The sequence below is a fragment of the Alligator mississippiensis genome, chromosome 11, assembly GCF_030867095.1.
Source record: "Alligator mississippiensis isolate rAllMis1 chromosome 11, rAllMis1, whole genome shotgun sequence".
Lineage (NCBI taxonomy): Eukaryota > Metazoa > Chordata > Crocodylia > Alligatoridae > Alligator > Alligator mississippiensis.
Window position 1 is genome coordinate 22387925 of NC_081834.1, and position 26857 is coordinate 22414781.

Genomic DNA, 26857 nt, shown 5'->3' on the forward strand with positions numbered 1-26857 from the left:
GTGAGAATCTGTTGATTAGAAAGTTCAATTTTACAACCTCTCCTCATAGGCAACCAAATCCATGTAATAATTCTGAAAGTCTCATTCCTCTCTCTCTGTTTTTGGATAGGGCTCTCTGTATATTAAGTGATGGGTGAACATTCCTCACTGAACACAGGTATGCAGAAGAAAACAGAAAGAGAGATCTACTGTGACAGGCAAAATTGGAGACCTTAGCTATAAAGCCTGGGTGAGGCCTTATAACTTACTTTATGTAAGACTGCACAGAAGAGGCTATCAAGGTACCAGGCTCAGTATTCTCTTGACAGAGGTAAGGATTATCAAATGTGACATTTTCATACAAAAGTGAATTGGTAAATTCAGACAAAAGTCCCAGGCTAAGAGAGATCCTCTCTCAGAATCTTGTATAAGTAACTTCAAGGGCTTATCTACAGAGGAGTTATAGCAAAGTAAGCTAGAGTGTGAATTTATAGTGCACTAGCTACTAATTCCCCATGTGGACAATTCTAGTGTACACTCAGCTCAAAGTAGCACAAGCTATTTCAGAGTGTTCATTAAACAACTGGGGAAAACTTGCTTCAAATTTCAGGTAAGAGAGAGCAAGTGACAATATAAAATATGAACAACTAAAGAAAAAATGTACTGGACTGGAATTACATAATTAATTATATTTAAAATTTACATAGGTAGCTTCTTGGTGTTCTACAAAAGCAAAATATATGAGCACAAAATGATTATTCATTCTACAAGACTAACCTGTTTGCTGAAAGCTCACATAACTGCAACACCTATTAAAGAACTTTCAATATTATTTTTACTCTAACTTGAAAATACTAAATTACCTAAATTGCCTATAATCATTTTACAGGAAATTGTGTTAGCAAAGTGTGTGAGACTTGGCAAAACTACAGGGATTCAGACTTTATTACACACCCAGAACACTAGCAGCAGTGTCATCCAAACAGCACGATCAAAGCAGAACACCTCAAACCACGATTGCACTGTACTAATCGTTTCTAAAACTGATGAGAGCAGGACCTTTAGATTTATTAAGACTTCCTCTGGTGGCTAGACCAAGTCTAGCAATATTCCAGGAAGGATAATAGAAAGCAGGCGCTAAGATAAAGTGCTGCCCAACAGATCTATCAGTGTGTCATATACATTTCTGATATTCTTTGTTTAAACATTTGTTAATCAGGCAGAACAAGCAAACCTGGGGCTGTGTGAAATGTGACGGTTACTATTTTGTTGCAACAAAGAGAAGTAAAAGTAATCGAATTAGGGTTAGGACTCCACTAATTCGCTAAGAAGTTATGTACTTTTTTATGTTTGTATGCTTGCTAACATATCTAATTTAAAAAGTAATCTGTACATGGTTAATGCCAGTAAAAAAAGAACCAGGTTTTTGGGTTTTTTTGGTATTTTATGCAAGTTCTTCTCAGTGTTAATCCAGCCATGCAGTTATTAAATATAAAATACCTAGCCTGGGGTACAACTATTTTTTAATTTTTATACAATGCCAGCGTTGTTAATAGAGCCAATATTAAAAGTTACACCTGGCATGAACAAATGTCCAATGAGAACAGCTGTAAAACTCAACTGGAGATTTTATTAAACTATTTTATTAAATCACATGACAACAGAAGCACAGTAGAAATTTCAACACAATAGTTTTGATGGACAGTCTAAAAATACTGTACCACAGGTGAAAGAAAGCCACCACCTTCATGTTACAGTAGCTAAAGGCTTTTGATTGTTTTCTTAGACTCCACATATTAACCGCACAACATACATTAACAATATGGTGAACATAAATAATAGAAAGGGAGGGAAGGAGCATCACGTGACTAAATATACAAAAGGCATTATTTGTTTCATATCATAAGACACTCAACAACCCATTGCTAAAATGGTGAAAAATGCATAGGCCAGCAGACAGATGCTACTGTAACTTTTTTCAGTTCTTAAAAAAAAGACTGAAGTTAATTATAGCACCCAACTCTGATTTATGTACTGTGCTAACAGGGATTTAAGTTTCCAGGAAACTATAAAAGTTTTCATTCATATAAATCTCAAGCTATTAAGTAAATGCTACATGTGTGCAGAATATTTAACATATTTATAGATTCAGTGCATTTTTTAAAAAGCCCTCCACATAGGGTATGGAAACAGCAGCGTCAAAAGGAGTTTTTCTTCTGCAACAATACCTGTGGATATTAATACAAGACAAGACAATTGGCTTATCCTCTAAAGGAAGTTTAAAAAACATTGTTTTAATCATCAGCGTACTGAAATTACATTCGTAAATGTGAACACTTAACAAAACGAGGCAAAATAATAGCAAAAACAGAATTAATACTTCTTTCCTGATATTTGCTAAGTGAGAGAGATGACAACTGAAATACCTTGTAAAAGGCTTTTGCTTTCAATATAAAAAGAGTAAGGAAACAGTTCCATTTGCTTTTCATGCCATGCCCATAGAGCTGTTTGTGCAAAATGTGGGCAGCTGTAAATAACTAAAATAAAGAAAGGGCTTGTACTTTATTACTGTCTAAATAAATGAAGGGTTTAGGAGTCTCAAGGCCAGGATGCGGTCTGGGCACTGGTCATGACAAAAGATTATGAGAGAAACAATCCAGACACATCATCAGCATACATGCTGGGCTTATTGGATCCATTAAGGTTTAGAAAAATATATAGCAACACAAGTCATGTCCAAAGCCTGCACAAGCCAACAGTTCACACAGTTCAATAAACAGATAAAACAGATTATAAAGAGAAAAATCAAAATACTTAAAATTCTTCCCTAAAATTGTTTCAGGGACAGATATATAAACCAAAATCAAATACATAATCCAGAACCACACGGCTAAGAATACATCCAGGACCATCATGACTATTATAAATTCAGCTTTAACAGTTTTCTCTACTGTCCATTTGCAAAGTGTCTTTGGGGTATGCACAGTAATTCAGCTACTATTACAGGCCTCTCACAAAGGAGGATAAGACGGGGTAAACAAAAGTAACAGAGCTGCAGACATCCTATGGGTGACTCGGATGATAATCCAACACACTCCAATTCAGTCACAACTGTACAACAGTTTTACCTACCTCTACCCCTGCCCTATTTCCCTCTCTCTCCCCCCTCCAAACTAATTGGATGTCATTACTTAAGCACATACTTGGCAAATGATTGAAAGAACACAAGCAGTGCTTTTGACTAGCAAAACCATATGTTAACACACATGTATATCCTCTACAGAAAGATAATGCACCATGAGCAACAGCAAGAAGGGGTCTTGTTTCAAATAGTGTTAAAAGCAGCTTTAAAAGAGGCTCTTCAATGAAGTAATGGGTAATGATAAAGACAAACTGGTATTTTTACACAGTATAAAGCTGACTTTATAGTGACAATATGTTTTTTCTCCCATATACTTAAGAACCAAGTAGCTGCTATTATAAATAAACTGTTGCTGCATATAAAATGTACATAGTAGAAAATAAATACTTTCAGACATTTGCAATAAACTAAGAAAGACACATTTAACTGAACAGTTAGTAATACTTTACAGAACACTTTTCAGCGACTGTACAATCCTGAGCACATTTCTGCAGGCATACTTTAGATCTTCCTACCAATCCACATAGCAGATGCCTGTCAAAAAAAACCCCACAACTTCAAGCTGCTTTTGAGGAGCAGTACAGGTAGTCCTCAGACTTATGACACAATTGGTTCCTGAAAACCGTGTCTTAAGTTGAAACGTTGTAACTTGGAACCAATTTTCTCAGAAGAAAATCAGTGTTATAAATAGGGGATTGGTTCCTGAACCAAGGCCCAATACCCTATTTTCACTAAAAATACCCCAGAATTTTGTCCTCAATCAAGTATAGATGAGTAATGTAGCTACATTCATGTATTTATATTGTAAATAGCAATCATATTGATTTGGAAAGACTTCTTTGAGGTGACTTTGCTGGACTATTTGAAGGGTTCTTTGTTGGACTTTTTGAAGGATTCTTGACTAGAGTCTTCTCAGGAGTCTTGGCTGCAGGTTCTTCTGGGGTCTTGTCTGCTTTCTAAAAGAAAGTGTTCAAGGAAGTTTGGACAGATGTTCTCTAGGGAGATGAGTGACAGTGAATTTGTTTCCTGGCATGGTGTCCTGTTGTAAGTTGAAACTGATGTCATAAAGTTGAAACACAGTGTCAATTTATAAACATTGTAAGTGTGAAACGTAACTCGAAACGTTTTAAGTTGAGGACTGCCTGTATCCTAATTTCACTTTGGTAATTATTAGCATAACCATGTAAACCTTATACATTTGCTTTCTGTGTACAAAAATTCATTTTGTTTGCTTTCTCCATTACAAAAGCAGGCACTGTGGCAGTTAGGTTTCCTCCATCACCTTTTGACACTGATAGAGCAAACTATCTGGAAGAGCAGAACAAGGTGATCTGAGCCACAAGGCCAACATCCCTGCATGAGTACGACAATGCAGCAGGCAGGGCACAGATGGAAGCAGCTGGCAGGCCACTAGTCCCTCATTACCTTCAAATGACAACACAGACAACAACAGATGAGTTACAAGTGAGATAAATCACTGCAGTTCATGTTAAATATGCTTCATAATATATAGCTCTTTCAAATATAACATTTTTCTTCCTTCCTGCAAACATCTTTCCTAACTAGACCTTTCACCCCTCATTCACTCCTAATTTCATCCCTCACTACACAAAATCCTTTAAGCTTGTCTCCCAATTTCTTTTCACTTCTCAAAACATGCATCTGTTGGATGACTCAATAAAGGTACAATGAGAACATCCGATGCTGTATAATTTGCCATTATACTGTACCCACTCACACATGTACAAATCAACCTCAACTTCATCACTGAATACACCCATTAGGTGCGTCCCCATGAGCAGGAAAGTGCATATTTCCCTGAGGAAAAACAGCAGTGGCACCATATGTGCTGCTGCTACTTGTCCCCTGGGAATGCCTGTGCATGCATGCTCTGGTGCATTGCTCCAGGTGCGGTAGAGGAGGCTGGGGCCAGCAATTAGACTGGCCCCAGCAGCCTCACCTCGGGGCTTGGGGGCCTCTGGCAGCAGAGAACCTGGCTGGAAGCCAGAGTGTGGCTCCAGCTGGCCAGGCTCCAATTTTGGGCAGCACATGGTGGTGCCACATGCACTGCTCCCCCACACACACACTTTTTTTTTTTTTACACCAGGATCTCCTGGTGTCAAACACCACCCCCCACCCTGCAAATTAGCAGCACAGTGAATACATGTGGTGCCACATACCGCATGTGCACATTCATCTGGACATGTCCATTAATGTCACTGCATTAAATGAATTTGTACAAAGTTACCTGCACTCACACGTGTTCCAGAACTGAGATTATAAACCTTTTGGGAGCAGACACTATTTGCCTGGCACATCTTACATGTCATACAAAACCATTGACACTCACCTACAATATCAACAACATGGAGCTTTAGTTTCTGCTGCAGGGTATTCAGAGCTATTGACAGTGATCCCTGAGAAGGTGACATTTTTACATTTTGTTTCACATCATTAGAAAAGGACAGCCATAATTTCCCAAAGTCCTCAGTGGTAATTTTCATTGGCCTGAAACCAATTTTAATACAAAACTGAGTAAAATAATAAACTTCTATACTATTGTGCATGCTTTTGATTGCCCAGAAGCCACGATATCCAAAGGGCATTAAAACAATAAAGCAAACAATATCAAAATACAGCTTTGTCTTAATACAACCCTCCCAGCCACAATATAAAGAACATGAATTGCTTTTTTTACAGCTCTATAAATAAATTTAAAAAGTTAATGCTGACCATCTAAAAAAGTTGGAACTGTCAGGTTATAAGCCTCCTGAAAGTCATTTTACAATGAAAACCCCAGCATTTGCCATTACAAAAGCAGAACCTAAATTGATTGCTTTAAAGAAAAAAAAAAAAAAGGGATTTCTATTACTGCTAACTTAAAAGCTTTGTCAGTTGACAAGTATGTAGAATGAGCTCTTTTACTGTAAAAGTTGTTAGCTCTTTCACACCATTTGGATCACTGTATTTAAAATAAGCTCACCCAATTTTAAGCATGTATAATTTATCTTATACTGAAGCAGCATGCCTTTATCACCCTTTGTCTCTACAGTTCCATTAACTACACTGAAAATACATGCTGCATTTTTCAAGAGAACATTCCAAAATGGAAAGGCATTCAGTGATCTTACGGGATTTGTACTTAACTCTACTTCACAATTTACTTGCAACTCAGTATTTGGAATAATCCAGTAGTTAAACCCTTTTAAGAAGACAAACATTAGGGCACATCCTTAAAATATGCAAGTCATCTTCTGCTTTCAAAAATACTAACATTTCTTTACTATCCAAAATGCTTGAGGCTACATCTCTAGCCTTATTTAGCCCTAGAATTCCGTACTTTCCACGATGTCTGGAAGTAAGACTAAATGCAAGTGTCAGTATAAAATAAAACAGGGTCAATCTTTTACAGTAAGATGTTTAAGACAAGTACGTTTTTCTCTGTTTAATATAAAACGCCGAGTTCAAGGAGATGATGAAAAAAGGGCAACAGGAAAAGTAAGATTTATGCCTAAATAACTAATCTTTGCCACCCTTGTAAAAGAATAGCAGGAATTTAAAATTCTACTCACTTTGCTAACGATAGGAATAAAACCTTCTCACTGTGTCAAGTACACATTTAAAAAGCAAAAGGGATAACAATATAGAAACCTAGGGAAACCTTTGTGTGTGTAATTTTAACACACCAAAACATTTTAGCGCTCACTGAAGCTGTCTAATTGTTCTGAAGACTGAAGCCCTAAAAGTCCCAGAAAGAAAACATTTTTGTACAAAACGTTTTACACTGTCCCTGCAGTAAAAGCCTACATCTTAATTTCAATAGATAACTGCTAGAAATTATTGACAGCTTGGTCTCTAGTCAATCCTTGTACTTTCCACTGAGACTCCCAATAAAAGAACCACTTGTGGTGGTGGGGCCAAGCTGTCAGGAGACAGTGGCATTCTTGATCACTGGGACCCACACATTAGGATGCTGAGCAGTGACAAGTTAGTGTTCACTAGCCATCTGAATTAGATGAAAAATCAACCACCTGAAAGTAGAAGCCAGTATTTCAGAGTCCATCACTGAGCCAACCATTACTTGAAAACAACACAAGGACATTCCAAAAATGCAGCTTATTTACCTGATAAAATCTGTCAGTGACAAAGTCACTGAAAATTCAAGGCCAGTCTCCATCTCTAAATGGTAATTAAGAGAGCCCACAAGAATCTCCTGCATACAATTTTTTTCCATTTGCACAGACTTCTGGCAGCTTTCCAGACTTTGAGCTTTTATTACAGGAAAATGGTAGCTAAGGCCTTCAACAATCTACAAATAAAAGCAAAATTTAAAATTATGGAAAATACTCATCTTGCTATCTAATAAAAAGGGAAAACAATACCTGAAACACCAGAACTGATTCTTATCTTGCACTTAGATGACCACATCAACTTTCATGGCACTGATGATCCTTACGTCAGGCATTAGCTTAGGAGCACAAAGGACAATTCCACCCAAATACACTGCCAAAATTCCTTTAAATTGTGCAGAAATATATTTTACTAACAAAACAATATTTCCATGTAACCTTAAGACAACCCAACAAAATACTGGTTTTCTCTGCTAGCATTTTATTATAAAACATCTATTTCCCTTAACAGAGAGGAAAGGCACAGGTGATCATATAAACAAAGCCAATCTTTTAAAGTGCTTTCTCAATGATTTCCTTCATTGCCTGGTACTGTTGCACATTGGTGCACCACATATTTTTCATACTATTGGTTATGATTTAGCTGTAAATTATAAACAAATGTTTACTCTTCTTGGATTTGGCTAGTGACAGAGCATCCAACTCTCAGTTTTAAGCTTTCTTATTAAGCTTTAGTAAAGCCTTGTCAGAGTTAAAATAGAAATGCAACTGGCTCCTTTAACCAACAGCATTTTTAAGTTAATTTAATTTTTGAGAGGGTATTGACCTGACTGCCTGAGACACTGTAGTCTTTGAGTTATCTTCAGAATGCTCACCGCAGATTGTAACAGTGCAAGATTCCCCTACTGCCCTGATACATGCTAAATCACGAAACGGAAACCTCCACGAGTAATAAGGGTACTGTTGTTTCCATGTCTATTCAGCCCTTGGTTTCTCTACTGCAACTGCCTACACTAGTGGTCTGCACCGTTTTCAGGTTAAGGACCAGACCGACCCAGTTCCAGTCAGAGGTGGGTGCATAGGCAGGTGCTAGGACTTAGCCGCCACTGGCCCTTGTTCCTATGGTGGCAGGAGAAAGTGACTGCCAATATGCCCTGATGACAAATGCTTCTGAAGCCCGATATCTGCAAGCCAGATCAAATGACTCAACAGGCCAGATCCAGTCTACAGTCATAGGCTGCCACCCCCAGCCTATCAGTGCCAATCAGTGAAATACTGACTCATCATAACATCAGAACAAGTCCAGACCAATCAAATGTGTTATGTTACTGCCAAGTGTTGGGCTTGATATAAACCAGAAACCAGCAGGAGAAAGATTCCAGAACATTTAACAGTTCCATGATGAAGCTTCTTCTAACATCAGCCCTGATTTTGAAGGGGAGACAATTTATGTAAATGAGTCAGCACAGAGTATCCAGGACTTGATACAGGCATGCACTGTTCTTAGGTCATCTATCCACATTTCACACATAAGTGAAATAATCAAATGTTTGAAATGCTGATAGTAAGGCCAATCACTGATGTGTACCGACAACCAAAAGATACCCTTAAAAAATATGCAACACGTGGGAAGGTTTAATTAACAAGATTTTCAGTCACATCACATACCAACCAATAAATAACCCCATACATAGCTGACAATGCAGAAAAAAAATCTCTCTAATACATCTTGACTATACATGCTTTGTAGTTAATCCTTGAAGTAAAACTTGTTTTGTCCAAATTATCTGAAAGGAAGAACTCAGTATATGTCGGTATAAGTGAAAAGCAGAGTAAAAGCATGCATCTCTTCTACTACACTAGTGACAATTTTCTTACCTTAAAATGTTCTGAATTTTCAAATACTAGATTCACATTCTTAAGTGCTGAGGAGCTTCTGTTGGCAACAAACAAGACAAGCAGTAAACAGTCATCTGTCCAAACTTTACACAAGTTCACAGCAAGGGTGTCACAGCTACAAAGCTCTACTGCTTCTGAATGAGGGTTGTTGGCTAATTCTTCCGATAAGGAAGGAATCAAGGAGGCTTTACTGGCAACTACAGATGGAATGACTTGGGAAGGCTGAAAAACTTCAATGTTATTATCAGCAAACAAAGATGATGGTGACAGTCTATAATCTGGAAGTTTTGCATCCAGTCGAGCTTCTGTTAGGGACTGAGGTCTCTTAAATGAGATGCTAGCTTCCAAAACTTCTGAAGAACTCAGTGAGCTTTTCCTTAATCTTACATGTTCAGTGCTCTGAATGTTTTCATTGTCGTTTGATTGTGCTTCAGGCAAAGGTCTGAAAGATAAGGTAGCATCATGTTGGATACTTGGGGCTTCTTCACTATTTTGGGTTTCACTTATTTTTGATTTTCTTTTGAATTTTTGAGTGGTGGTGTCTGCTTTACCCATCTGCAAAAGAAACAAAAGATGTTTTGGTTTATTTTCTTCTTGGTGATTGGCCAGGTAGCTTAGGCAACAGAATAGACTATGATCTTGAGAATCAAGAATACAAATCAAATACCCCAAGAGAGGTAATCTTTAAATACAAAAATGTACATACACAGTTTTTATTGGACAATACATAAGCTACTTTTAAGTTACTTATAAGATATCAGAGATGGTTCATAGGGCAGAATTCAGTCTGGTATCAATAAAACCCCAATTAGAAGATCTTCATGGCCACCGTGCAACAAATGCATAGCCAAAGGTTTTACAAAACAGCAGGGATAAAATACAAGGATTAAACAAGAAGTGCTGACTTAGGGTCAGTATTAAAAAAAAAATAAGTGAGCCATTTTACCACTTATCTGCAAAAGGACATGTCAGTCTTAACCTTTACTGCCAGGAATGTGAAGTTTGCAATTTCTAGTAGATAGGGCAAAGACAGCTACACCTGGTAAAGCCTGGTGGAACAGAACTGGGGGCAAAGCACAGGGCAGCGGCAGTATTTGTAGGACCCAAAGAGGTTGGTTAAACTATCCGTTTTAGGGATTTCTTCTTTCTTTTTCAGTAGCTTAAATAACCAGTTCTTAACAGACAATTTGAATGTCTTCTCCTCCAATGCAAGTCACACCTTAAATGTTATTAACATACTGATTCGAATATCATTACAAATAAATATCCTTAACCTTAATTACAGCTATTTTATAAATATTATATAACTCATAGCTTAAAGAAAAATCACGTACCAGACTGACAGCACTGTCTGATGCTAGCCCAACAAACAATGTTGATGCTAGCCGCTGCTTCTCTTTTTCCTCCTCTGAGGGGCTGACAACTTCTTGATCAGCTTCTGACAGAGGATGATCAACCATGTTTCCCCCTAATGTGCTGCCTGGAGGTACAGCCTCCAGTTTATCTTCTTTTCCTGTTTTGCTTTCTTTTTTGGGGAGGTAGCCATCTTTTCCCCATAATTTCTTCACACCATCAAGTTTCAGACTACTCATCCTAAAAACATACATAATGAAAGCAAGAACAAACCTGTGAAAGTGCTATTGAGAAAAGAAATACCATTCTTAAGAGTGAAATCTATGAACACCTGGGCTACACTTTGCTTCGTAACATGTGTAACAGCAACGCAAAAACACCTAGGCTGTTTCTCATTTCCTGCACAGAAATTACTTGTGAATAACTACCTGGGGGAAGCACAGCGCTCAGCAAATGCACTCTGAGCCAATGTTATGAAATCAGAACAGGAGATTCTATTGAGTAGTATGTCCTCCTATTTGCCCTCCCTTTATCTGGGTTTTTTAACTGGTACATCATTAGTTAGTGAACATAGCAACTTTTCTCCTTTCCCCCGTTCTGCATAAAGTTCTCGGTGTTTAAATCTTTTTTTTTTTTGGTCCTTGTGGGTTTTTTTGTTTGCTTGCTTTTTAAAGAATAAGTAATTTAAGTAGCATCAACAAGAGAAAGATATATCCAGAGAGATGCTAGGATTCCAGTCTCCTTTGTAAGTAAATAAATATGGAGCCAGTTATTGAGAGAGCTCCAACTCTTGCATACACAGCCAACTGAGGGTAACAGTCTACTGTTTTCATGCGCAAGTATTTAAGATTATTCCCCCATTATTATGTAGTAAAAAGTTATAACAGTGACAAGAACTTAGGACTTAACCACATTTTTCTTCATTTGATTTGTAAAGATAAAGTAACTCACTCTTTTTGCCCCATCTCAGTGCTATTACCAGACATGTCAGAACCAAGAGAGAGACCAGTGGGAGACTGCCTGCCAGTGAAGCCAGAAGACGACATGCTTGAAGAAAGTGACAGTCCATAAGGTTCAAAATTCAAAGCTACAAGAAAGTCAGAATTGTATTCATCAAAATGGATCAGAAAATATACAGCAAAATCAAAGTTGTATGAGAAAAGGGAAGTTACACTACCTAAACACTGTCATTTCTCACTTTTAACATTCAGGATCCCATCATTATTAAAACCAGTTGTTGCTGAACTATGTATTTTAGATATAAAAGTGTGTGTGTCCCCCATACAAACATGCAAACCTATGTTTCTAGCCTAATTTTTTTTATCAAGCCAAATTTCTCAGGAGACTAGATTATACAAATTAATCAAGTTCTTGCTATGTTTTAATTAAGGTATTTTATCAGACATTTAAAAAATTCAGTGAAAGTAGCTACCTTTTTCCTGGGAAAGCTTCTCCTCCTGTCTCTGGTGATGAGGTTTATATGGTGCTGCACCACGACTCAGTCCTTCAGCCACAAAGCCATCTAGGAAAGATAAGGAAGCATCTACCTACATTGAATGCAAAAAGGACAATAACATTAGACTCTTTTCACAATGGCAGGTTATTAATTCCACTAGAAGAATGTTCCATTCAGTTTACAAGGTTCCCTGGGTGAATTTGATATCTTTTATTAGACCAACCCAAATAGTTGGAGAATAGTTATTAAGCAAGCTTTCGGGTTCAAAAACCCTTCATCAGGCTGCTGAAACTTCCTTAGCCTGACGAAGGGTTTTTGAACCCGAAAGCTTGCTTAATAACTATTCTCCAACTATTTGGGTTGGTCTAATAAAAGATATCAAATTCACCCAAGGAACCTTGTCTGCCTATGTCCTTAGACCAACACGGCTACAATCTAAACCCATTCAGTTTACAGCTCTCACACCTGAATCAGTTAGCTTTAGTATATCCTAGACTTAAGCCATTACCCATAGGAGCATTCTACACATAGAAGACAGTATTTCTGTGTTGGAACATCCATTTAAACAATAAATCTTAAACAATGGATAACTATGGAAACTCATTCAATATCACTGATTTGTCTGGAAAAGAAAACTTGACCAAAAAAAAAAAATCCTGCATCCCAATAAGATCTAGTCTGTGTTCACATCTATATACTAACTCAATTGTTAACCCAATCACATTAGCTCCCTTTCTGAATGAATAATGGAATCACAGTGCAACCAATATCTTAAAAACATCATACTAAGTAAACTGACACATCTGGATCTTCCAACTCTTAACTTCCGAGATGCACATTATTCATGGGACCACAAAAATGTCAGCCTTGTCAGAACATAGGCTGAAGTTACCTTACCACCATATCATTACAGCTAGCATCACGTGGAAGCAAGTTTTTCATCAAATCTTTGTCTTCACAGAGATGTTTTAATTCAAAGGCATATTGCCTCATGCAGGTATCCAGAGAAGTGCTGAATTCCTGGATTAGTTTATCAATTGTTTTAGAGCCACGGTTAAGGGATGCTATTTTGGTGATTGCAGCCATAATCCAGGCTTTGGTTTCAGAAGTAACAAAGGTCTTCTTCAGTAATTTGTGCAGTCTGGTCATAATGACTTCTGGATCACCCTCATGATTTATAAGATAGGAATACTCCCCCAAAACCTAGAAGTAACAGATATAGTGGACATTTGATTGCACAAGCATGATTTACCAATCTGAAAATTAATATTCAATACCAAAATAGTAAAATCTACCTTACAGTCAAAAATAAATAAATAAATAAATATAGGCATGTAACTATTTATAAATTTGGAACTTTACAAGGTATTTTCACATTATATATCCACCTAAAAAAACCCAAAATATATGCAGTGAAAAGGGACATGACATCTGCTGGTTTTATTTACATTAAGCATATGGGCAGATGAGTGAACTGTATCAGGGTAAACGAAGATAAGGGAAAATGAATGAACACACAAGTGAAGCTGTTTTGGTTTATTTTCTACTTGGAATCATAGGATCGATGGACCGGAAGGGTCTTGCAAGATCAAGTCCGATCCTCTGCCGTGGGCAGGAAGTTATTGGGCTCAAACAAGTTCAACAAGGTGCTTATCCAGCCTCATCCTGAACACCTCCAAGGATGGCAACTGCACCACCTCTGCTGGAAGTGTGTTCCAGATTCTGGTAACCCTTATGGAAAAAGGTTTTTTCTTATGTTCAGCCTAAATTTTCCCTCTATTAGCTTGTGCCCATTGGTCCTCATCCTCCCTTGAGATGCCTTCCTGAAGAGTTGCTCCCCTAGATCTTGATGCTCACACCTTGTAGGAGGCTATCAAGTCACCTCTTAGTCTTCTTACTCAGACTGAACAAGCCCAATTCCTGGAGTCTCTCCTTGTAGGGCCCATCCTCCAGGCCCCTAATCATATGCATGGACCTTCTTTGTACCCTCTCAAGCTTATCCTTCCTGCAGTGAGGTGCCCAGAACTGGACACAGTACTCCAGCTGTGGCCTCACCAATGCCAAATAGACAGGGAGAAGCACCTCCCTGGTATTGGCAACACATCAGCTGATGCACACCAGAGTTTTATTTGCCCTGCTGGCAACCTCAGCAAACTTAGCACAGGATAGAAGCAAAAGCACAATGCAGATACTGTGGAACTGCTGACATGTGGTAAGTTTGCCTCCCCACACCCTAAAATGATCAACTTCAGTGTGTGCTAAAAAACTAACTCATTGCCCTGGAGATCTTCAAGAGGAGACTGGACGGTCACCTTGCTGGGGTGACCTGACCCCAGTTGTCTTTCCTGCCTGATGCAGGGAGCTGGACCCGATGATCTTCCAAGGTCCCTTCTGGCCTTACAATCTATGAATAAGAGAAGTCAGCAAAGTCAGAAACTATTCCCTCAAGCTAATGGAAACTCTTTATCTGCTAGCTGAGAAGATAAAATGCTTTCAGTTCTTCCAAAAAAAGTAAAATCAGCGCTTTTGTAAGTAAGCGGCTGATTGAAAACAGTTACCCAATAACTATGCAAGCACAATTAATCAGGCGCTTGTTTTCCATTTCAAGTAGAGCCTGGTTCTTTTCTTCTGTGCGAGAGAGAATACTAGGGCAGCATCTTGGCAGGTCACCATAAGACTGAACATGTGTTTTCATAACTACTTATGATCTTACTATGGAGAAATTAGAAAGTGACAGGCACCAAAGCAGACAGCTGGCTGAACAGGTTTCAGTGTAATACATGCCTTTTAGAAAATAGAGACTATAATGTTCAAAAAGTTCTCACTTAAAACAGGCTTCCACACATAGTAATTTTATATATAAAATTATATATAAAATAAAAAATCATAGGTATCTTACCCAACTCATAACCTGAAGAAATTTCTGAGGATAAATGGCATCTTCCTCCTCCAATAAACCAAGATATGATTGAACAGCATAAAGCCGTAGCTGCTCATCTTCCTTTTCATCATCAAACCCTGAAAACAAAATGACAACCATTATTTGAAATGTATGCTGCATGTACAATGGAATTCAAAATCAACTAAGAAAAATCAAACTAAATAATTAACTAGGAACATAGAGTTGTTTCTTTACAGTGTCCAGGAAGTTCCTCACCTTCAGCCAGCAGCCTCAAAAAGTTGTTTGGAATATCAGGGTGCATCACATCTCCTCCTATCGAAAACACAGCATTCATAGTCTGGATGAACCACTCATTGGCAGGTGCATATGTGCCCAGAACGTTAAGGGAAGAAATGCTAAACCATATTGGTTTTATTAATTTTTGTATTTAATTTACTTTTACTTACAATCTTAACAGATACAATTTTGAGAATATGCTATTTGTGCAAATAAATGCTTACCATTTAAAGGATTGCCAAGCTAAAGAAAGGTTTGGCACACTTCTCCGAAAGGGTTTCAGTATGGAGCTGTGAAGAATCTTTGTGGCATGTGTTCTACAAAACCTCGAGTATCTCTCACAGCTGTCCTTCCATATTTAATGTAATCTGCAAATTCCTTGGAATATTGTGGGGTTTCTTTTAAAACAATTATACAATGGTCCAAAGCTGTCTATTTTACTGGGAAAGCTAAGATGCTGCTACAGCATATAGTACTTGGACTGCCAGAGGGAAGTGAATTAACCTCTCACGAGGTCCCTTTCAACCCTAAACTTCTGTGAATTCGTGTGAACTTAAACCATAATGGCACAGTTAATGCAGAAGTATCAACAGACAGTGATAGTGTGGAATGCTTTAAATTCACGACAAAGATTATTCCACATTTAATTTCTGAGGGGAGTTATAATACCAGTACATGTTTTACATATACACTGAGCATGTGGGGTTTTGCCTATACGCATTTGCTCTTCTTTTAAAACTGAAAAAGAACAAGTCTAAGTGACTTATTGCCTATAAACAAGTACTACTCTGATATTCAGAATTAGAAATAGAGTAAAAGCTGTGTTAACCGGCATTTAAGTAACCGACACTCTACTAACCAGAATTTCCAGCCAGCTGGCCTGACACAGGGATTGGGAAAAGTTCGTATGCGCAGGCCGCTGCCGCCACCCACCACCCTGTGTGACCACTGCTCCACATGTGGCCACCATCCCCCCTCCCACCTCTGTGCGACCACCACCACCCCTGCCCCAGTCCAGCCGAAAACCCGCCTAAGGGAACCAGTGTTTTTATATTATCTGGCATGAGTGGGGTGGAGGGTGCCAGTAACAGAGCTTTTACTGTAAATAGCTTTCCTTAGTGTTCAGTTGCTAACTTCTGGAAGTTTACTCAGGAATAATAGTCTCCCACACTTAACAGAAGCCTCAGCAATACCAAATAAAGTGTTAGTCAGAATTTATTCGTATTGCAAATAGATTTATTGTTGCACTGCAACATACCAGGAACTTCATTTCAGAGAGAGAGAGAGAAAGAGAGAGAGACTGACTAGTTATCTAGGTATTGTCTTTATATTCTCAGCATACTTAGGGTTTAAAAGTTTACCCTTTTTTTACTGTAGGTTGGAATTTTTGTGATATCTTACCCTGTGCTTTTCCCACATACGCTGTTAGGAAAATCATTCTTAAAAGCAAGAGTGCTGAAGCCTGCACTTAATAGAGCACTGGAGTCTCTCTTTCCCATACTAAAGGGGACTTTTTTTTTTTTTTTTTTGGAGTTTTAAGCTCAGGTTTTAATATGAACTTAAGAATGTTTTTTATTTGTAATTAATCATTTAACTTTTCGCTTATGGTTCAAATAATGTCAAGACCATTTCTGCAAGTGTTCACTTCTGCTTACCTTTTTCCCCCCATTTTAGTATGGCCTTGATGCCCTGTCTAGAAAGGCCACAAAATGTTCTTGGGATTAATGTGAGTCAGCTACATGAGTCAGTTACATGAGTCAGCTTCAGCAAAACAAAAGGATATTTCTCAGCTAATTCAGCAATTTTACTCACTAAGTTGATGATGGTATATTCTTCTTTGCTTTGTTTTAAATAGTCAAGCATCTTCTGAACTATGACAGTTACATTCTGCCCATTGGTAATTCTATAAAGAAGTTCCAATGTCTGAAGAAAAAAAAAACATGACCCTAATCACACATCAAGAGCGAGTCATAGAGGAAAAGTAAATAAAGTGCCAAACTGGATAAAAGACAAATACTGGCATATCCTAAATAAATGTTTTAACAAGGAAATAAGGATGAAAAATGAGAAGAGTTAAAAAACAGAAGTTACATCAGTAAATGCATGCTCTGTGTACTTTTACCTTTAGCATGTGCAACATCAATATGACTTTTATGCCACTGTGTTATAACACTAAGAATTCATAACTATAGTGCAGACATTAGGTCTATTTTGTGGAAATCAAAAATCAACTTACTTCCCTTTTAATAATGGGATCAGGATGGTCTAGACATTCAATTATTGTCATTTGGTGCTGAAGTGCCAGATTAGGATCCTGCTGGATAACATAGGTAAGAGCCTTTAATCCTAGAAAATAAGTTATTACAAAGGGATATGAAAAAAAAGCACAGACACAATTAGATTCAATTCAAAACTTCTTGCTCAGGTGACCAGGTATCCTTACCTAAATATTTCAAGTTAATTTTTGGTGACAAAACAAACTTCCCAATGCATTTGGCAGCCTTCTCAAGCAGATCAGGTTTGGGGTGAATGGTATAAATTGTTTGGACACATTCAAACAAGATGGCTGGGGAAACAACAAAAAAGCAAGTAAATGGCAGTAATTTATAAATGCATAACAAGCATTTTTACAAAACAAGCAGCATACAAGTAACAAAGTTTCAAGGTCAAAGCTTTCTCTAAGAGGGGTATACTCAATGTGTTAAAGCAATCCTACGTGCAATCTCTATGTAGATTTCTGAGATCTTTAAATCACATTAAAGTTTTTCAAACAGGTGTTACTCTTTGTACATAAATAAGTTTCCTTCCTGCAGGCAAGAAATATCTGTACTGCTTCTGCCTAAAGGTAATTGCACCAAATTAAACAGGTGAAAATTGTGACTGAATGCAGGCCAGGCAGGGATACGCAGCCACAACTACAGAGGGGAGTTTCAGTTACGGCTTGAAATATGTTCTGTGCTTTGCCACCCAAAAAAGGGAAAATGACATCAAAACAAGAAGAATTTTTTTTTTTTTTTTTTTTTTTTTTTTAGACGCAACAAAAATTGCTGAAAATTTAGCCGACAGTTCTTGTTAATAATAGTTAGAAGAACAGAGGGTGTCTGACAGGGAGCCAAGTACAGTTTATACAGTTGCATGGATAGATTAGTACAGAATGGCATAGGCAGCAGAGATTCGATTTCTTACTTAGGAACGGGCAGTTCTGTCAACAAACTAGCAAGTTTCTGAAGTCTATCAATGGATTATTAAGTCTTTAGACAGAGCAATGAAGTAAAAACCGATCTGACCATTTATTTTTAATGCATGTAAATGTGTAAATGGTTTGTGTTGAATAAAGGTTTCCCCATCCAGCATTGTAGCAGACTTACAAGTACAGTGCATTCACTCTAACAAGGACTTGGAGCCTAATTATCTTCCTCCCACTGAAGTTAATAGTTCAGTTCCCATGGACTTGAATGAAAGCAGGACTGAAATCCTGGTTACCTTCTTTTAGAAATATTTTTATTATAAATTCTCAGTTTTTACACAACTTTCCAACCTCAAAGTTTGCTGTAAAACTAACCAACCAAGACACTGGTTGGTGGCCAAGACTAGACTGTGTGGAGGCCTAAAGAAAGCAAAAGGGTAATTTACTCATTTTCAGAAAGACTCAACATCATCATATAGGCATCAACAGCAGTTAAGAAGTAACGATGAATTACTGATGTTATCCACTATTAGTATGGGCAAAGGGAAAAAAGATCAGACATATAATTCAGGGATTTCAAACCATGTCAACAATTGCATGTTTTTGCCAAATCTCATTTAGTCTAAAATTTATTGGCTGGGTGATAGACCTGAATCTATTGATTTTTAGCCAATGAAAAGCTAAGCCTGAGAAAGGAACGTGTGCTAACTTGTCTGAAACAAGCCAAGAATGTCCAAAAAGTATGGATTTTAGCATTTAACAGAACTGGCTATTTTCCAAGAACATAACTTAACGGATTTACATTTTTGCATAGGGAGGCACCATCAATTCTTCAGCACTTTACAAAACAACTGACAAACATGAATGGAGGAATGCACATAAAACTTTCTCTGTATACAGTTCACTGAGTGCTAATATGAACATTTTCACATATGGTCATCCACTTTGATCTCCAGAGTATTTAACACTCAGCATTAGGAATCCAATTTCCTCTCACTGTACAAAGGATTTATGCACATTTATAGTCTTGGGAACTCCATTTATAAATTCTACATATATTTTAAGACAGCAAACCTATTTAGCCATTTTCAAAATCAACTCTTAAATTTGCCTATTTAACTAATGTGTGTATGCTAGTACTTAATAGTTCAGTTTCAAAACCATGAAACACTATATCATTTACAATGAGAGATGCCATTTCATTTTTAATTCAATGTTCTAAAACCTTAGACATTTATGCTTAAGAAAATAGGGAAAAACCCCAAAGATGCACATTTTAAAACAATACTTTCAGTCTTGTTAAAGTGTCTCCTGTTTGTTCTGCTCTATTGTCAGATGTCTTCTGCCCTCCCCCACAAACTGGAAATGACATTATCATGGCTGTCTGCAAGAGTTATAAGTCAACAGCAGTGCCATATGGCAACATATGTTCCATATGTAATACCAATGAACTCTGGAAATATATTAACTGGTGCTACAGGGTAAGTCAAAGGATCACAAATGAATCTGGAAAAGAAGCAGATGTCTCGCATCCTCCCTTTTTTTGCTATACGTCTCAACAACAGATTATGTAGACAATTAAAAAAAAAAAGAAACTGAAGTCCAGCATTGTTCTTTCTAACAAAGGAAAGCATCACCATTTCTATTTTAAAATTAGGTACTATAACAAAGATCACTGTACAGTAGGTGTTCACACCAAGCATACAACCTTGCATATTTTAAGGCAAGATGAACCCTACTATAACTTGGAGGACTTCCATATTATACTCATCTATTTGAAAATGAGCCAAGTTTGAGCTCAATTTCAGATGTTCCCTATTAACACAAATGTCTACTTCAATACATTTTTGTATATATTTTGAAATGCTGTAATTTCCATGCTTTGCAGGTCACCAGTCACAACAGCCAAATTCAGTCATTTATCAGATTATTTAACCATATTTGTTTGTCTGTGTCAACAGTACTGTGTATATCTCTCCTTATAATTTTAATTTCGCTCTTAAGTATAATATATTCTCACTCACCATATGTAATATTATGATTTATTTCTGCTCTTCTCAAAGATTCATCCAGAACATCATACATCAATTCACTTGTCCTGTTACAAAATATTTTTTTCCATTAAAAATATGTAATTTGATTTGAAGCACATTCAATAATTGTATAAATACACCTGTGGGGCCTGGTCTGGGAAGCAAAACCAAACACCACACATGCAAGTGCTCCATAGGACTCCAACAAGAATATTTACATGAAGAAATTCTCATTAGAGCAAGGGCTCAATAACCTGGACTGAAATGGCATCTCAACAGATATTCTCTCTTTTAATTTGAAAGTATCTACTATATTATGAAGAATATAGTGAAGATATACTTATACTATTTTATGTAGTCTTCACGGTAAAAACACTTCCTTGACTGCTCAAAACAAAAGTTTATTTTGCTTACCAAATGGAAAAGAAAGCACAGACAATCTAAATCGTCACTATCTTTACTCTGGATTTTCCCTTTGGTCTTTTGCTAACCTAATAAACAGAAGTTCTAACTAAGTGACTCTCAATGCACCCCTTCACATTCAGGTGCCTAGCCCACAGAGAAATAGGGAAAAACTAAGCACAGCCACTTTTCAGTAAATCTGAAACCCGAGATCAGTATTTGTTATAAGAGAAAAAATGTTATACCTCTCATACTTTACACGTTTCTTTCACTTTTCTTCATGAAAGAAAGTAAAATTCGTCATGAGTCATCACATAATAATGATTCACAGTGTATTCTTACCACTTTCAAAGACTTTGTTACATAAAAAAAAACCTGGTTACCTTGGATCATCTTTTCCTAGCAGCCCCAGTATTCTTAAGAGCTGAATCTGTAACCATGGTGCTGGTACACTGTGGTAATTGAAGTCTATGGGAAGCTTTCCTCCCACTACCTGCTTTAGAATGGTTACAAAGCTCTCTGTTAAGTCCTTATATCCAGATGAGTTTTCCTAGACAAGGAAAAAAAAACAAACACGCAACTGTTCTAAATATGGCATCTCAAACACAACATAAACACAGCCTAAGTGAATACAAATTTCCTAGCCAAAACTACTCAATTAATTGGTCTATTACCTAACTCATCTCTTCTCCCTCTCATATGCTAATGTGAAGTTTTGTAAAGCCATGGCTGAAGGCACTGCTCTTGTGGTGGAAAAATATGCATGAAAAAAAACATACCTCAGTGTAACTGTTAATACATTAAAAATATAAATATCTGACTTAAGAACAAAAGCCAGGGATAGAAAGATACTGAGAACTAGTGTTAGGCAGTGCACCTAGCAGGACTGTCAGAAATTTAACAGACAGACAATTTTTAGAATTTACATAAATGATAAATGTTTCATCAACTCTGCTCTTATTTTTCTGGAAGATTTTAAATAAGATTTTTCTACTGATCAGTGTTACAGACAAGGACACTTTTTTTTTTAAAACAGTTTACAAGTTCTGCTGGACTTCTATTTTTTAGTTTACCTTAATCATTTGAAGATAAATGTGCAAAGAGGCAGCCATAACTCCAACATCTCTGTCACACAAGGCTTTCCGGAACTTGTCGTGGATGTGCTGGACTTGGTTGGGAGCAATGAGATAGAACTTATACAGAGCTTGCACAGCCTTCCTTCGGATAATTTCCCTACGAAGAAAAAACAGATGTTGTTTTAACATCAACCAACTCAAACCTTTATTTAACCTTTAATTTTTGTCTCTATATTTAAGTATTTTAGGTACTTGACTCTTATGAAAAACACCAATATTGTACCATTTTCCATTTCTGCAGCTAATAAAATAAATCAGTTTCATAACATATTTCAGGTAGACAAGTTTTACAGCTAAGGAACAGAAAGAGAGATGAAGTGACTTGGCAAAGCCCACATGGTCAATTTGTGGCAGAGCAAGTTTAGCAGTTAGACAGTCTGATAGTTCAGCATATCCACTATGCTGGCATTCTATTTTCACATATATGGAATGTTATAAACTAGTTGGTTTGATAATCAAAGTGGCTGCATTTGCTGCTCACCATCTTCAAATGGGACATGTGCATTCTCAGCTCATCTAAAATCAGGCACAGATCTGCCACTGATGCAATGAATACCAAGGGTCCAATTTGTTACTCCATTTTACAGCAAGCACTTTTCAGTCCCATACATTTCCTAGCAGTATCTACACACATACAAATTACATGATATTTAATCATCAACAATAGTTATGCAAAACTGGAGACTTATCATTATGCACTCAACAGTGTGTAAACTAAAGAGAGAAAAGACGTACAATAGCAAAATTAGGAAAGGCACAGAAACTTGTGATTAGCTGCTGGAGAAGCAGTCATTCGCAAGAGAAAGCCTTTGTGAGATCACAGCACAGTCTGAAATCCTATGAGCAACTACCTACTTGGAATGCTGAAGCTTATCTTCTATGAGGGGAAGAACAGCTGGAATCATTTCCCGTGGAAAGATCTGGCTGACAACAGTTAGCGCCATGCATACCTCAACCAAGTTAGTGCTCTGCAAGTCCTGTCACAGAAAGCAAAACAACAAAGCACTCACTTCTAAAGTTAAATAATGGGAAATTTACACTTCACACTAAGATTGAAGGAGAGAAAGTCCCATAGCTGTGCTAAACTCTGCAGCAACCATCTCTGAGGTCTTGTCAAGGGTTTTTTTCATTTTTTCTATCAATCTTCATTTACTTAGGACTAATTATCTAAAACAACTAATGTCAGTGAATTCAAGCAGCTCCAGAACAGTGGTGGCAATGAGCATGTATAGATCTTCCACTTTCAATCTGACTGGCCACAAGCACTGAAAATTAGTTACTGGTTCTCTTCGTTGGACTACTACATCACCAACCAAACAGACCAAGTAAGACTTGGGTCAGTGAAGCAAAGAAATACTTTAATAAGCCAGGAGTTTTGGAAATGCACCTTAGAATCAAAACACTTAAATATAAACCTGTGCCAGTTCTTTAAGAGAAATCAGAATATTCTGTTCTGGGTTTTTGGTTGTAGCCATGTTGGTCTAAAGACATAGGCAGGCAAGGTTCTTTGAGTATATGTGGTATCTTTTATTAGACCAACTGAGTAGTTGGAAAAAAGTTCTTAGCAAGCTTTCAGGTGCAGTCACCCTTCATCAGGCATAGGAAGTCTCTGCTGTTCTGAGACTCCAAGGAATGAGAGAAGCTAAAAGTGTGACAGGATGTCAGTGAGAATGTAAATAGGTAGAAATTAGGAAAACAAAAGGTAAAGCAGGGAAGGGTGGGGTGAGGGGAGGCAGGATAAAAAAAAGCCAAAAGGTAAGTAAGGGAGACTCTACAGTACTGGTAATTCAAGGTAGGAAAGAGGCTGCCTGTGAAAAAGGAAATGGCTGGAATTAGGAAGACAAAGGGCAGAAAAGGAGGGTGGGAGGTGGGGAAAGAAAAGTGTAAGAGGTCAGGTCTGGCAGGTATCTGGTGAATCAGATGGAAGGCAGGTTGTAATGTGTCATAAATCCAATGTCTATATTGAGTCCCTGATGTTTTGTATCCAGTAGATTTATGAAGTGAAGTTCGTAGGCTTGTCTACTAAAGGTGTTTTGTACGTTCCCTTTGAGGATCAGAACTGAGAGATCGGAGAGGGTGTGATTGTCTTGTGAGAAATCTGCCCCCACAGGTAATTGGGTAGTCTTGTCTTTGATAGATTTTCGGTGTGCGTTCATTCTCGTGCACAGTTGTTGTTTGGTTTCTCCTACGTATTTTCCATCAGGGCATTTGGTGCACCGGATGAAATGTATAACATTTCTGGAGGTGCAGGTATAAGATCCAGGAATGGTGATGGATCTGCTGTGGGGTGTAGCTGTTGTGGTAGGGGTGGAGATGTGTTTGCAGGTTTTGCATTTCTTGTCCTGGCATAGTCTGGATCCACTGGGTGTGGCTTGGGTAGGGAGTTTGCTTCTGGTGATGAGGTTAGCGAGGTTCAGTGCTTTTATAAAGGCTAGGGTGGGCAGTTCTGGAAAGATCCCTCTAAGAACTGGGTTGTCTTCTAGTATGGGCTGCAATTGTTTAAGAATTTTCCGTGTAGGTTCCAGAGAAGGGTGATATGTCATATTAGTGGTGTGAGATTTGTGGGTATTTTCTTTTTGTACTGCAGCAAATTTTCACACGGTATACGGGTGGCTCTTTCAAAAGTGCAATCTCTCTCTCTGGAGGAATGTCCTTGTTGGCTGAAGGCCCTTTTGAGATTTGTGAGCTGGTAATCACAGGTATTCTCCTTGGTGCAAATTCAGTGATATCGGAGAGCTTGCCTGTAAATTACAGCATTCTTGGTGTGCTTAGGGTGGTTGCTGGTTCTGTGCAGATATGTGTGTCAGCCCTTGGGTTTCTTATATGTGGTGGTTTGAATTTAATCCTCTTGGATACTGATCATGGTGTCCAAAAAGGAAATGCTGTTGTTAAAGTAGTCAAGCGATAGTCTGATGGAGGGGTGATGATTGTTGAATTTTTGGTAGAAATCAGAGACTGCAGGGTTTGGGTCCAAATGATGAAAATGTCATCTATGTATCTCAGGTATAGTAAAGGTTTGATGGTGCAGTTCTTGAGGAATTATTCTAGGTGGGCCATAAAAAGATTGGCATATTATGGGGCCATTTCGGTGCCCACAGCTGTGCCCATGGTCTGTAGGATGCGTTGGCTGTTGAAACTGAAATTGTTGTGTGTCTGGATAAAGTATGTGTTTAGTGATATCCTGAGATCTGTACTCCAAGTTGTAATCTTGTTCTTGTAAATATATGAGGCAGGCTTGGATGCCATCCTGGTGTATCGGGATGTTGGTGTATAAGCTAGTGACACCCATGGTGGCTAGGAGGGTATTGCTGGGAAAGTAGTCTATGTTTTTGAGTTTTCGCAGGAAGTCTATTGAGTCTTGGATGAAACTTGGTCTTTGGGTGACGAGCGGTTTTAAGATGGATTCGACGAAACCTGATATTTCTTCCATTAGGGTTCCATGGTTTGAAATGATAGCTCTGTCAGGGTTTCCTCGTTTGTGGATTTTAGGGAGTAGGTAAAAAGTCCTTGGATTAGGTAGCAGAGAGATCAGGGTCTGAAGATTTTCATGTAGTTCCAATGGAAATGATGTAATGGTGGTTTTGAGGAGGAAAAGGGGAGTTGGATTTTCCTCTAGTTTTTTATAGTAGGTAGTGTCAGAGAGTTGTCTGTTGACTTCTTTTATGTAGTCTTCACAGTTAAGAATAAGTATAGCTCTGACTGAATAACTATAGCCCTTTATCTGCTGGTTTTACTACTATTTGGTGGTTGGACCTTAGAGATTCTATGGCCCCTCTTTCTGAGAGGGAGAGGTTCTTATAGTGGTGTTTGTTGTTGAGTATTTTGTTGTTCATTCTTTCTATGAAGCAGTCAATGTAGCAATTGAGGTTTAAATTTTGTCCAGTTAGGTGTCCTATCTGAGCGGTTTGGGGATTTTTTGGCATAGATTTTTTAATCAATGTTGTCACCGGATGAATTAGTGTTGAAAGTGGATTCCTTTTGGTTGTAGCAATATTCCTTTAGATGGAAGCGTCAAAAAAATTCTTCTAGCTCTCCACAATGTAGTATCTTCTTTGGTTGTTTTCTGGACAGAAATTAAGGCCTTTGGAGAGGACATATTTTTCAGCTTTGGTAAGTGTGTACGTATCCTCTCCAAAGGCCTTAATTTAAGGAGAAACCAAACAACAACTGTGCACGAGAATGAACGCATACCGAAAATCTGTCAGACAAGAATACCTCATTACCTGTGGGGGCAGATTTCTCACAAGACAATCACTCCCTCTCTGATCTCTCAGTTCTGATCCCCAAAAGGGAACTTACAAAACACCTTTAGTAGACGAGCCTACGAACTTCACTTCATAAATCTACTGGATACAAAAAATCATGGACTTAATATAGACATTGGATTTATGACACATTACATAAATACCTTCCATCTGATTCACCAGATACCTGCCAGACCTGACCTCTGGCAGACAAGGTTCCTTGGGTGAATTTGATATCTTTTATTAGACCAACCCAAATAGTTGGAGAATAGTTATTAAGCAAGCTTTCAGGTTCAAAAACCCTTCATCAGGCAAAGGAAGTTTCAGCAGTTGGTGTGTGCTCTTCCTGAATGGAATGAAAAGTAAAGAAGCCAGGGGCTGGGCTGGGGAGTCAACTGCCAGGCAGATATGTATCAAAAATCCCATGTCTATGTTTAGTCCATGATCTCTAGTATCCAGCAGGTTGATGAAATGGAGCTCACAGGCTCGTCTCTGGGAAGTGTTGTGTAAGTTTCCCTTGAGGATCAGGACTAATAAAAGATATCAAATTCACCCAAGGAACCTTGTCTGCCTATGCCTTAGACCAACACGGCTACAACCTAAACCCCTGCAGAACTGACCTCTTACACTCTTCTTTCCTCACCTCCCACCCTCCTTTTCTGCCCTCTGTCTTCCTAATTCCAGCCATTTCCTTTTTCACAGGTAGCCTTTTTTCTAC

At 38.0% G+C, this 26857-nt stretch overlaps 1 protein-coding gene across 1 annotated transcript in view; it reads right to left on the reverse strand.

Annotated features, from left to right (window-relative positions):
* Window positions 1–1589: 1589 nt before the first annotated feature.
* AP4E1 (adaptor related protein complex 4 subunit epsilon 1) overlaps window positions 1590–26857 on the reverse strand; it is a 37595-nt gene continuing 12327 nt past the window's right edge. The window contains exons 5-21 of the mRNA XM_059714671.1: window positions 22751–22872; window positions 21833–21992; window positions 21143–21309; window positions 20349–20422; window positions 17581–17703; window positions 17374–17483; window positions 16917–17060; window positions 15117–15225; window positions 14859–14977; window positions 12857–13162; window positions 11936–12050; window positions 11455–11590; window positions 10485–10743; window positions 9130–9705; window positions 7246–7430; window positions 5472–5629; window positions 1590–4546 (exon numbers count right to left, since the gene is read on the reverse strand). Of these exons, the coding sequence (XP_059570654.1) occupies window positions 4386–4546; window positions 5472–5629; window positions 7246–7430; window positions 9130–9705; window positions 10485–10743; window positions 11455–11590; window positions 11936–12050; window positions 12857–13162; window positions 14859–14977; window positions 15117–15225; window positions 16917–17060; window positions 17374–17483; window positions 17581–17703; window positions 20349–20422; window positions 21143–21309; window positions 21833–21992; window positions 22751–22872 (3024 nt within the window). The 3' untranslated portion in view covers window positions 1590–4385. The remainder of the gene's footprint in view (window positions 4547–5471; window positions 5630–7245; window positions 7431–9129; window positions 9706–10484; window positions 10744–11454; window positions 11591–11935; window positions 12051–12856; window positions 13163–14858; window positions 14978–15116; window positions 15226–16916; window positions 17061–17373; window positions 17484–17580; window positions 17704–20348; window positions 20423–21142; window positions 21310–21832; window positions 21993–22750; window positions 22873–26857) is intronic.